The sequence below is a fragment of the Erpetoichthys calabaricus genome, chromosome 8, assembly GCF_900747795.2.
Source record: "Erpetoichthys calabaricus chromosome 8, fErpCal1.3, whole genome shotgun sequence".
Classification (NCBI taxonomy): Eukaryota; Metazoa; Chordata; class Cladistia; order Polypteriformes; family Polypteridae; genus Erpetoichthys; species Erpetoichthys calabaricus.
The window spans coordinates 20,890,628-20,904,280 of record NC_041401.2 but is presented as its reverse complement, the minus strand read 5'-3'; the positions used below and the strand labels follow the sequence as shown (position 1 = coordinate 20,904,280).

Here is a 13,653-nt window from a genome sequence, read left to right as displayed (position 1 = left end):
CTAATTAATCAGTTGGGTTAGAATGAAAAACCTTCAGCCACTGCGGACCTCCAGGACCGATTTGCCCACCTTTGTCCTAGGTGCATGTTTTGGGTCGTCATGCTACACTACACTGAGGCTGAGACAGAGCTTTCTAAAACTGGCCAACATGTTTCACTGCAGGATGCCTTGATAATCTTCTGACTTCAACACACACCGTACAAATGTAAGGAACCCGCTGCCAGAGGCAGTGCAGCAACCCCATAAAATGAATGATCCTCCTCCATGTTTCACATTATAAATGGTATATCTTTTCTTTTGTAACCACTGTTTAGTCTCCTGTGACTTGCCTAAAAAGCTTTAGTTTATTGTGACCAAAGGATATTCTCCCAGAAGGACTGTAGCTTTTCAATGTGCATTTAAGCAAAAACGCGTCAGGCTTATTTGTGCCTGTCTTTCAGAAGAAAGTCCTTCTTCCATGGAGCTCACTTTCACTCCAACAACAATGGATAGAATGACATGAAGCTATCGTGCCTTGATTTTGAAGGTCGGCTTGAATTTGTCTTGATGCTGTCCTGGTGTTGTGAACTAGGAGTCCCAATCCACTTAACTTTCAATGAGTTTCAAAAGCATTTCCAATGAATGCCCACTAGAGGGGGATATCACCACCAAACTCCAACTATTAGATAGATAGATAGATAGATAGATAGATAGATAGATAGATAGATAGATAGATAGATAGATAGATAGATAGATAGATAGATAGATAGATAGATAGATAGATACTTTATTAATCCCAAGGGGAAATTCACCTACTCCAGCAGCAGCATACTGATAAAGAAACAATATTAAATTAAAGATTGATAATAATGCAGGTAAAACAGACAGTAACTTTGTATAATGTTAACGTTTACCCCCCCGGGTGGAATTGAAGGGTCGCATAGTGTGGGGGAGGAACGATCTCCTCAGTCTGTCAGAGGAGCAGGAAAGTGTCAGCAGTCTGTCGCTGAAGCTGCTCCTCTGTCTGGAGATGATCCTGTTCAGTGGATGCAGTGGATTCTCCATGATTGACTGGTGCCTGCTCAGTGCCCGTCACTCTGCCACGGATGTCAAACTGTCCAGCTCCATGCCTACAATAGAGCCTGCCTTCCTCACCAGTTTGTCCAGGCGTGAGGCGTCCCTCTTCTTTATGCTGCCTCCCCAGCACACCATTGCATAGAAGAGGGCGCTCGCCACAACCGTCTGATAGAACATCTGCAGCATCTTATTGCAGATATTGAAGGACGCCAGCCTTCTAAGGAAGTATAGTCGGCTCTGTCCTCTCTTACACAGAGTATCAGTATTGGCAGTCCAGTCCAGATTATCATCCAGCTGCACTCCCAGGTATTTATAGGTCTGTACCCTCTGCACACAGTCATCTCTGATGATCACGGGGTCCGTGAGGGGTCTGGTCCTCCTAAAATCCACCACCAGCTCTTTGGTTTTGCTGGTATTCAGTTGTAGGTGGTTTGAGTCGCACCATTTAACAAAGTCGTTGATTAGGTCCCTATACTCCTCCTCCTGCCCACTCCTGATGCAGCCTATGATAGCAGTGTCGTCAGCGAACTTTTGCACGTGGCAGGACTCCTAGTTGTATTGGCAGTCCGATGTATATAGGCTGAACAGGACCGGAGAAAGTACAGTCCCCTGCTGCGCTCCTGTGTTGCTGACCACAATGTCAGACCTGCAGTTCCCGAGACGCACATACTGAGGTCTGCTTGTAAGATAGTCCACGATCCATGCCACCAGGTATGAATCTACTCCCATCTCTGTCAACTTGTCCCTAAGGAGCAGAGGTTGGATGGTGTTGAAGGCGCTAGAGAAGTCCAGAAACATAATTCATAATTAATGAGGATAAACACAGCGTCATTATAAATAAAAAGATTTATTACCACAAAAATGCTCTGTCTTGCTAAGAAGCTTCAAAGAGCAGAAAAGACATTAATGAACTGCCAGCATGGCAAACCCAAGCACACAGTGTCCCAAAAACACAATACAAAGATGATTCAAAGTCTGAGCAAGAAGTCAGAAAATCCACAATCACAATAAGCACAGCAAAATTCAAGAAAACTTGACACACCCAGTTATGTTTGAAATGAACCTCCAGGAACTGTGGGAGACCCTCTGGATGTATAGAGTTGAGAACAGTTACTGGTGGTGATTGGCAGGTAGCTCCATCTCTTGGGAGACCACCCACAAAACCAATGGAATAAAACAGGCAGCTTACATGCATAAACAAAGAATAACACATAATCAACAAGTAAAATTAGAAGATTAACAAGATTAACATGATTGACAAATGATGAAACCATCAGGAACATTGACACTGGGAAATAAATATGGCAAAAGAGCCTTTCAGAAAAGTCTTTAAAAATATGGCCATTATGAAATTAAACCTGTAATGATTCTAAAATAATTACATTGTATTTCAATAGTTAGATGCATTTAGTTTTATTTGTTGACTCATTTACATACACTAACTGGACACTTTATTAGGTACACCTGTTCAACTGCTTGTTAATGTAAATATCTAATCAGCCAATCGATCCCATGGCAGCAACTCAATGCACATGGGCATGTAGACATTGTCAAGATGACCTGCAGAAGTTCAAACCGCGAATCAGAATGGGGAAGAAAAGCGATTTAAGTGATTTTGGTTGTCGGTGCCAGACAGGCTTGTCTGAATATTTCAGAAACTGCTGATCTGCTGGGGTTTTCACACACAACCATCTCTAGGGTTTACAGAGAATGGTCCAACAAAGGGAAAATATCCAGTGAGCAGCCATTCACTGGGTGAAAATGCCTTGTTGATGCCAGAGGTCAGAGGAGAATGGCCAGGCTGGTTCAAGGTGATAGGTATGAAGAAAAGCATCTCTGAACACTCAACACACTGAACCTTAAAGCAGGTGGGCCACAGCAGCAGGATACCACGATGGCCACCACTAATGTTAGTTAAAAATTCGAACAGACTCGCCAAAATTGGACAATAGAATATTGGAAAAAATTCTGCCTTATCTGATCAGTTACGATTTCTGCTGAGACATTTGGTTGGCAGAGTCAGAATTTGGACATCAAAAGCATAAAATCACAGATTATACCACCACCACCAGCAGGAAACTATTGACACAATGGTGTGGGGGATATTTTCTTGGCACACTTTGGGCCCATTAGTATCCATTTGCAATCATTTAAATGCCACAGCCTACCTGAGTGTTGTTGCTGACCATGTCCATTCCTTTATGACCGCAGTGTGCCCATCTTCTGATAGCTCCTTCCAGCAGGATAACGCGCCATGTCACAAAACTCGGATCATCTCTGACTGGTTTCTTGAACATGACAATGAGTTCACTGGACTCAAATTGCCTCCACAGTCACCAGATCGCTATCCAATAGAGCACCTTTGGGATGTGGTGGAACGGGAGATGTGTAGTCGACAAATCTGGAGGAACTGTGTGATTCTGACATGTCAGTATGGACCAACATCCTTGAAGAATGTTTCCAGTACCTCGTTGAATCGATGCCATTAAGGATTAGGGCAGCCCTGAAGACAAAAAGTGGTGCAACCTGTTACTACCAAGGTGTACCTAATAAAGTGGTCAGTGCACGTATATGTGTGTGTGTGTATGTATGTATGTATATACTGTAGAAATTTTGGGTCGAGACGTGATCATCTCGTAGAGACACTTTGAGCAAAGCGAGTGATTATGCATGTGAATATTTCATAATTGCCATTTTATTTATTTAATTTAGTCACAAATGGTATTCCTTAATTTCTGGTGCCTCAGAATCAGAACCACCCTTTGAAGGACCTAGAGTGTTTTAATATTGCTCCCTATGTTAGCCATGAGTGTCCCTGAATCCATAAACTCCATTTCCTAGATAAAGGAGTAAACATCCTTTGTATAAACCAACTGACCATCCTCCATATTATGCATGAGTGTCTCACCTGTTTCTTGTGTGAACTCTCTGTTCCCACCAGATAATTTAGGAGACCCCCCCTCCTGTCTACAGCCAATCCCTTGTGATATGTTTCTTATTTTGTCCCTACTTCCAGGACCCTCTCTAAACAGATACTGTGTATGGTGGTACTCTTCCTGTCTCACAGGCCTCATGTGATTGCCAATGTTCACGCATGCTTCTGTCTCTCTTTCTTCCTCACCCCCATTACAAATTTAAAATTTCACCTGTTAATTTCAGTTGAGGAAAATGTGTTTTTAAATAATAGATAAACTTAAATCTGATCTTGATTCTCAAAATTAGATGAGCAGAGGCCTAAAGTATCTTTTCTGTTGGAAAATGCAAAAAAAAATCATCTATAGTCCTTTACAATTGGGGCTTTCAAGGAGGACAATATTGAGAAGGACATGGATATTAAAATCACTGTTTTAGAAAGAAAACATTTAAGAGAATTTAATATTTGATACACAGTCTTAGATATCCGAAAGCAGGCAATAGTAATTGTTATTGAGAGAATTTAAGAAACGGTTACCATTCAGCCCAAGGGTTTTATGGAAGAAAATGTAGCAGTGAAGCATTGTTTATGGTAAAAGGAACTACAAATTACTAATAAAAACAAAACAAATATGATGATGATGATGATGATGTTACCATTGCTCTGTATAGAATCAGTGTGTGCTGTGCAATTCAAGTAAGCAGTGAGCCCAATGGTGGTATAGTTACAGAATGGCTGCTCTGTGATGAAATGAACATTTCACTTGTTTTGTTGTTTTTCTCTCAGGAGGTTAACTCAGTGTACAGAATTCTTGCTGCTATCCTAAACACTGGAAACATTGAATTTGCGTCCATTACTTCACAGCATCAGGCAGATAAAAGTGAAGTCCCAAATGCTGAAGCTTTACATAACGGTAACAAAAATATTTGATTTTTTTACATAAATCATACCTTGCATTAGGTAGAGTGATGTAGTAATACTTAGAGTATAATAAAAATGTGATTTTATTGAAGATGAAATAATTCAATTCTGTAGGCATTTCTGTTTAGTGTATGTGTGTAAAGTATGCAGATAGTAAAAGAGATGTAACATTACCATGCAAAAGTGCTTAAAATGTTGTACCTTATCATTTATCTTATCATATCTGGTATTGTATGATTTCCAGTAACTGGTAAGGTATTTATTATTAACTATTGTTTATTGAAGTAAGTGGTTTATGTGTAAGAACTGTAGGAGAGAGAACGACTGTTCTGAACAGGAGACACCCAGAGCAGCCATCCATAACACTAAAACGTGCTTTGGTAACACTTTAGTTTAGTTACTGCAAAAATTCTTTGGGTCTTCATAAAACTTACAAAGCATCAGTAAAGTGTTTATTCATCTCTGCTATGGGACTTACAAACAAAAACTTCACTCTGGAGTGGTCTGTGGTGGCTTAACGGAGACACATTTCTCTTCATTTAGTATAAGACCTGTGAAGACCTACACAGATATGTATAACCAGTCTACTCAGGATTTAAAATTATGAAGGCCCAAAGCAGTGCTTGTTAACATCTGGATACATAAGACTAAGTAGTAGTAGTAGTAGATGCATTTTTGCAGTACCTAAAGTGTTATTAGTGCTTTAATCAAGATACATTTGGTGGCATTTAGCCTGTGGCCACAGAAAAACACAGGATTCCTATGATGGCTTCACCCCTTTGTCCCAACACTAATCTTCCAATAGTTCTTTGCTGTGAGACTATGTGCTACAATGTGTACCCAGGAGGTTTGGCACACACTTCTTATAATTCCCTTTTCTGCATCATGGAAAACCCAACCTGTGGTGACTACAGTTATTACAGTGGCCAAAAAAAGTATGTGAACCCTTTGGAAGGACTTGATTTTCTGAGTTTAAGTGGTCATAAAATGTGATCTGACCTTCATCTAAGTTGAAAATATAAAAAAACGCAGTATGCTTACGCTTAACACACAAATAATTATTATCTTTCACATCTTTACTGAACACATCCATCAGACATTTGCAGTGTGTTGTGGAAAAGGTGAACCCATGGTTGAACCTCCTTTAGTAGCAATAACGTCTAAGAAGCAATTCTGGTAGCTGTGGATCAGACCTGCACAAGTTCAGGAGGAGATCTGGACCATTTATTTATTTGTAGAACCTCTTAAGGTCATTCGTATTCTTAGACTGTCTGGTTTGAATGGCTCACTTGAGGTTATTCTATGGCAGCTCTATTGAGTTAAGGTTTGGGCTCTGACTGGGTAACTCCAAAAATGCAATATTTGTATTTATTGAAACCACTTTGTTAATTTACTTCGATATTTAGGGTTATTGTCCCATTTCATCATCTATGGAGTTTCACTTGCCAGACACTATGACATTATCCAGTAGGATAGACAGAACTCTTTTAGTTCCCAGGGGACATTTGGCTTTTTATAGAAGCTCTTTAAATAATTAAATACATAAATAAATATACATTTGAATACACTATGGTCTAAACACAGACCAGAATGACTAACAATGAAGAAAATTTTAAAAAGAAAGAAAAAAAATTGTTTGAATTGGCACTCCCAGTCCAAGTAAGGCATAATGCAGAGTTTCTTGACACACTTCTGCTGAATATCTAGTACACTGGAAGTCCTAAGTGTTAGTGTGTCAGTGAGAGGACTTGCAGCATTGTTCATAATGTTCATCATTCAGTCATTAGCTTGTTGATTTAGTGGGCCTCTCTTGAAGTGCCAAGCACACCACTTTGTAGAACATTGCACAGGCCATGTTGTAGAAGATGTGAAGGATGTCACTACCCACTTTAACATAACACAGTCTCCTAAGGGAAAAGAGTCTACACTGCCCTTTCTTCTCTAGTTCCTCTGTGTTCCAAAACCAGTCCAACTGGTTATTGATGTGGACCCCCAAGTACTTTTAGGAGAGCACCACCTCTACATCTGCTCCCTGAATATTCACCCAATGTAGATGCTCTTGGGTGTGGTGAAAGTCAATAAACAGTTTCTTGGTTTTGCTGATGTCAAGTTGCAGACAATTCTCTTTGCACCAAGAAACCAACTTTCCCCCCTGACTCCTCTCCTCTGTCTCATCACCCTTATCAATACACCCTATAAATGATACCTTGATAAATTTGGGAAATCATTTTCCCCTTGATGATGGCAAGCTTGTCCATCTGTCAGTCATGATGTTCCCTCCTACTTCACCGTTTGTATGTGGTGATCTTTTTATGTCATCCTGAACTATTCAACTTTAATTTAATCAGTCCACAAAACATTTTCTCAGTGGCACTGTGGGGTGTAAAAATGGTCTTTGGCAAACTTCAGACAAGCAGAAATGTTTTTTATTTTTTGGAGAGAAGTGGCTTCCTCCTTGGTGTCCTGCCTTGGACTCCATGCATATTCAATGTTGTGTGTACAGTAGAACTCATATGTTAGCTTGTTGCAATGATTCCTTTTAAGGTTCTTTTTTACCTCATTGGCCATTTAACACTGTGCCTTTGGAATCATCGTGCTAGATGCCCATGTCTAGAGATAGCAGCCACAGTACTAAATTGTCTCCATTTACACATCGTTTGTCTAACTGTGGACTGATGAACATCTAAACTCTTTGAAATTACTTTGTAACCCTTTCTAGCTTGATCTTGTTTTTCTAGCTGCTCCTGTTAGGTGTTGCCATCATCTGCATGTCCTCTCTCACCACATCCATAAACTTTCTCTTAGGCCTTCCTCTTTTCCTCTTGCCTGTCACCTCCATCCTTAACATCCTTCTCCCAATATACCCAGCATCTCTCCACTGCACATGTCCAAACCAATGCAATCTTGCCTCTCTGACTTTGTCTCCCAACCGTCCAACTTGAGCTGACCCTCTAATGTCCTCATTTCTAATCCTGTCCATCCTCATCACACCCAATGCAAATCTTAGCATCTTTAACTCTACCACCTCCAGCTGTGTCTCCTGCTTTCTGGTCAGTGCCACCGTCTCCAGCTCATATAGCATAGCTGGTCTCTCTACTGTCCTGTAGACCTTCCCTTTCACTCTTGCTGATACCCGTCTGTCACAAATCACTCCTGACACTCTTCTCCACCCACTCCACCCTTCCTGCACTCTTCTTCACTTCTCTAACACAATCCCCATTACTCTGTACTGCTGATCCCAAGTACTTAAACTCATCCATCTTCGCCAGCTCTATTGACAACTTCTTTTCACTCTACACCATAAATGTTTGAATGATTTTCTCAAAATGTATAAAAACAGCATAAAAATGTGTTACTACATAAAACCGATTATATTTGTTCATTATTGTAAACTAGACGAAGCTCTGACCATATTTTAAGACAAACTTATTCATAAATGTGGTTATTTCCAAAGGGCTCACATGCTTCTTCTTGCCACTGCACATAAATGAAAAGTGCAAGGCAGCTACTTTCATGCAATTTGTCATATACCAAAAAAAAAACACTGCAAATTAAACTTTTTGTAATGAAAAAACAGTAAAGTACAGTAGAAATGTCCCCGGTCACTTCACAAACCCTTTAGCTGGTCGTGCATTGGTTTTTTTTTGCCATTCTTCTTTCCCACAGCTGCTGACCTTCTGAGTATTGGTGCCGAGGAGCTTCAGGAAGCCTTAACGTCTCACTGTGTGGTGACACGTGGAGAAACCATCATTCGCACAAATACAGTTGCCAAAGCGGCTGATGTAAGGGATGCCATGTCCAAGGCTCTTTACGGGCGACTTTTCAGCTGGATAGTGAATCGCATTAATTCACTTTTGCAGCCGGACAAAAACATATGGTGAGTACTTAAGGTTTGATTAATGTAATGTTCATTTGTTTCTTGAGGTGCCTTGTAATGGTGATCACTGTGAAAGACAGGGTATAATATAGTGATTGATAAAAAAATGTAAAAAAATATTTTGTTATATTGCACTGGTCAGAAAGTCAAGTCAAACTATATTTATAAAGCACATTTATAACAGCCAAAACTAAACCAAAGTGCTGTACAACAAAGGGTAAAAGAAGCAATTAAGAATATATATAAACACACTTCACAAAACTGATAATATAACCAACCATTACATAAAAGATAAACTCATAATACCTACATGCATGCATACATGTTTATCCTCGTGAATGTAAGTGAGCCATCATTTACAGACATAATGTCAACCTCTTGTAGGGTTAAATGTCAACGAGAAGAGAGAAGTCTTTAATGAGAATTTAAAAATGGCCAGTGTTGGGGCTGACCTAATATAATAAGGCCAGCCATTCCAAAGAAGAGGAGCAGCCTCCACAAAAGTCCGATCCCACCTTTGCTTCAACCTCAACCTCAGCACAACTACTCTGTGTTCCAAATAATTAGGTACATGCTGTTTTTGTTCCTAAAGAGTCAATACGATTGAGTATTTTTTATCCTCAACAATTCTGTTTCACTAGCTGTGTAAGCCCTTGCTGTAAAAAGCCCCGGGGTCCTAGAAACGATTGAAATTGTCAGAAAAAAATTTGAAATGTAGAGATGTCAGGAAATTTAAAGGAACTACTCTGGGCGTCCCTCGCCTAGGAGGTTTCGTTTTGCCGACGTGCTCGCATCGCTTGTGCATTAGCGGCGGGAGGAAAAGTAAAAGGGATACCGTTTGGCTGATGTTAGAGACTAAGCGAGTTTGTCTTTCTTTGGAGGTTTCGTTTTGCTGATGTGCTCGCCTCGCTTCTCTATTAGCGGCTAAGTGAGTTGTCTTGTTTCCTCGGAGGTGGAGCCCTTACCCCCAACTCCACCTCTCACTTCCGGGCCGGACAGACACACAAACTTCCACGCATAGACGTTTATATATAAGATGTGAATTTTATTACAAGCAAAACTACTAATGATGACAACAGCTTTTTTAAAAATTTTAAAAACAACTTAAAATACAGTGTTCCAAATTGTTATACACAACAGAGTTTGAAAACATTCAATAGGTAATAAAGAATTCAAAATTGAAATCTGTTGTATTAAGAGATCATTTTTCAAAAAATAAATGCAATTGAATTAAAAAAAATATATTTACAGATCAAGTTACATGTTAATTTATGAGCCGCCCTTTGATAGGACTCTCTCATCCATTGAACTTGTAAGTCCATGTGTAGTTTCTGTCTGTATGTCATTTGAGGATTTGCCAGTATTGCCTCCCAGAGCTGCTGTTTTGACATATACTGCCGCCCACCCTCATAGATCTACCTTTTGAGGATGCCCCACAGGTTCTCTAAAAGGTTGAGGTCAGGAGATGATGGTGGTCATACCATGATTTTTTTTTTTCTCCCTTTGTGCCCATAGCAACCAAGGAGTCAATGGCATTTTTTGCAGCGTTAGATTGCGTTGTCTTGCATGAAAATAATTGTATTCTGAAAGGCACAGTTATTCTTTATATGCCTTAGCAGGAAATGGTCAGTTAGGAACACTACATCCTCAGGAACCCTTAAGAGATCTATGTGACAGTGTGGGTCCTGCTCCATGCTCCCTTTTCCCGTTTGGGAGCCTTTTGAACCCATCACTGTTGGTAATGTAACCGGATGAACTGGGACAAATCAAACTGAGCAAGGAAATGGTGCAAAAAGCGTAAGCGCTTTTATTAAAAACAAATCCAAAACAGTGTCCAAATGAATAGTGCAGTAATTCAAGATGTTTCAATGAATAAATAATCAATAAAAATAGGGTGATAAAAGTGGAGGTTAAAAATCCAATAAATAATCCTTTGAAACAAGGCTGGAAACAGTCCCCTTTTAAAAACCTGGTGCCTTCTTCCTTTAGCCTGTGGCTGCCCTGCTTCTCCCACTCGGGCCCTGCAACAGGGGAGTCACCCTACCTGCAGTTGCAGCTGCCTTCCAAACTGGTCTGGTAGCCTTCCGTCCCGTGGGTACGTAGAGCTCCCGCCAGACCGAGACTCGGGTTCCCTCAACGGCCAGGGTGCTCACGCTGGGGCTGAACTCTTCCAAGCCTTATGTGGTGAGTCATCTATGCTGCCAGTCACTCCAGCTCCTCCGAAGCACTTAGCTGGGGCGACTGCTTCCCACTGCCACCACCGAGTGTCGGCCTAACACTCCTCCTCCTCAGGGGCTCTCCTACCAGCTGCCTGTATCGCTCTCGCTCACTCACTCACTCCCTCCTCCAGCCTTCTTCTCCCTTAACCTCCAGCCTTCTCTTCCCTTTCTTTTCTTCTCCCCTCCACACTCACAATTCCCCTATTTATAATGGGGACATGGCACAGATGTGGCGATTAGCAGCTCCTGGATCAATTACAGACATGGGTGATCACACACCTGTGCACTTCAGTGTGTAAAAGCCCATGCCCGTATCATGCTCGGGAACTGTTCCAGCCACACTACCATGCCCCCTTCTCCTGCGATTATTTATTTTAAAAAAGTGACCATTCACGTAGAGCTGTGGACCCGATATACCACAATCTACCATCTCATTTCCCAATATTTCAGTCCAAAAAATCACTCCGCCTTGCTGACGTTGCAGTCTTGTTGGAACAGGTTGGCTGTTCACGTACTCTCCAGAACTCCATTCATCTGGACCATCAAATGCAGCATGGTATTCACCAGTGAATAAAATTGAAAATTAGTCTGCAGTGGGCTCAGAAATACATGAAAACATTTCTCTTTGTGAGTATTGGTTAGGGTTTATGCACAAGTGCAAACCTCTGGGGGATCCTGCATCAAGAGGATCTTGGGACCCCAGAGACAACAGCAGCTTCAAATACCTGTTTGCTGCTCATCGTTGGCTTCTTAATAGCTGCTCTTTTAATATGACTTATTTGTCTGACAGAAACTTTCTTTAATAAGCCTTTATCTGACCAAATTTGTCCGCGCTGCGAATTCACACACAAATCTTTTCACAGTTCGATGATCTCTCTTCATCCATCCATCCATTGTCCAACCCGCTGAATCGGAACACAGGGTCACGGGGGTCTGCTGGAGCCAATCCCAGCCAACACAGGGCACAAGGCAGGAACCAATCCCGGGCAGGGTGCCAACCCACCGCAGGACACAAGCAAACACACCCACACACCAAGCACACACTAGGGCCAATTTAGAATCGCCAATCTACCTAACCTGCATGTCTTTGGACTGTGGGAGGAAACTGGAGCGCCCGGAGGAAACCCAATCAGGGAGGACCCGGGAAGCGAACCCAGGTCTCCTAACTGCGAGGCAGCAGCACTACCACTGCGCCACCGTGCCGCCTGATCTCTCTTCAGTTTTTGTAAAATATCAATTGTTTTCATGCCTTTTGCAACACATTGCACTATCTCATGTTTTTCATCTGCAGAAAGATCTTTCTTTCTCCCCATATAGCATGAGAACTGTGACTTGCTTAATAATGTGGAACAGACTCCTTACGTAGGTTTCTCTTTACTTAAAATCATCTGGGAAACTAATTAACAAACCTGTTTGAGATTGATCCCAGTTATCTAAAAAGACAGGAGACAAAAAACAAGCAAGAACATTCATGGTAACTAAAAACCAAATGTGTATTTAACTGAAGTCCTACTGATATGTCACTTAATAATTTGGAATGCAGTGTAAGAGCATCTGGCTAGTAGGCCGCAGCTCTCTTGTTGGCACACACAAGTGCAGAAGTTTAGAGAGGTAAGACACTACTGTTCCATTCAAACATTTAAAAACAAGTAATAGAATTTTAAAATTGATTCTGAAGCGTACTGGCAGCCAATGGTTTGGGTGAAATATGGTCACACTTACAAGAGCCAGTCAATGAGCGTTCTGGACTAGTTGTAGGCGTTGTAACAAGGCTTGGTCAACACCTACATACAAAGAATTGCGATAATCCAAATGAGATGTTATAAAAGCATGGATAGATTTTTCAAGATCACTAAAAGAAAGAAAAGTCTTTACGTTAGCTAAAAGTCTCAGTTAGTAAAAGCTGTATTTAACCACTGAATTTATCTGTTTGTCGAGTTTGAGTTGGCTATCAAAAATCACGCTTTGGTTCCTAACTGAAGCTTTGATATTTGGCAAGGGGTCCCAGAGTAACATCAGGGACAGTCAAGGTTTCTGAGCTTTTGAACACGACAATCTCCATTTTATTACCATTTAGTTTAAGAAAATTCATTGCCATCCAGGTTTTAATATCATTCAAGCATGCATGAAGGGTCTGTGTTGTCTCGCTGTACTTTGATTTTAGCAGCAAACAGATTTAAGTGTCCTCAGCACAGCAATGAACGGAGAAGCCACACTTCTTGACAACTGAGCCAAAAGGTAACATGTATATCAAAACAAGAACTGTTCCAAGGATGGAACCCTACGAAGCCTTGCAAGTAAGGGGGGCTAAAGAATATGAGAACTCACTCAAGGGAATTGAAAAACTCGTTTTGCTTAGATATGATTTAAACCATTAAAGGGCATTCCCTTGGACGGCTACTATACATACAGCGGGGAAAATAAGTGTTGAACGCGTCAATGTGTTTCTCGGTAAATATATTTCTAATGGGGGCTATCGACATGAAATTTTCACCAGATATCGGTAACAACCCAAGTAATCCACACATACAAATAAATCAAAGTAAATAAGTCCATAAATTAAGTTATGTATAATAAAGTGGAACGACACAGGGAAAATGTACTGAACACATGAAAAAAAAGAGGGGCAAAAAGGCATGGAAAGCCAAGAAACCCACTGAACTCTG

At 41.0% G+C, this 13,653-nt stretch overlaps 1 protein-coding gene across 1 annotated transcript in view; it reads left to right on the top strand.

The window, feature by feature from the left end:
* Positions 1-13,653, top strand: part of myo3b (myosin IIIB) — a 619,900-nt gene that overhangs the window by 267,585 nt on the left and 338,662 nt on the right. Inside the window, 2 exon segments of the mRNA XM_051930711.1 lie at positions 4,757-4,883; positions 8,558-8,768. Coding sequence (XP_051786671.1) covers positions 4,757-4,883; positions 8,558-8,768 — 338 coding nt within the window.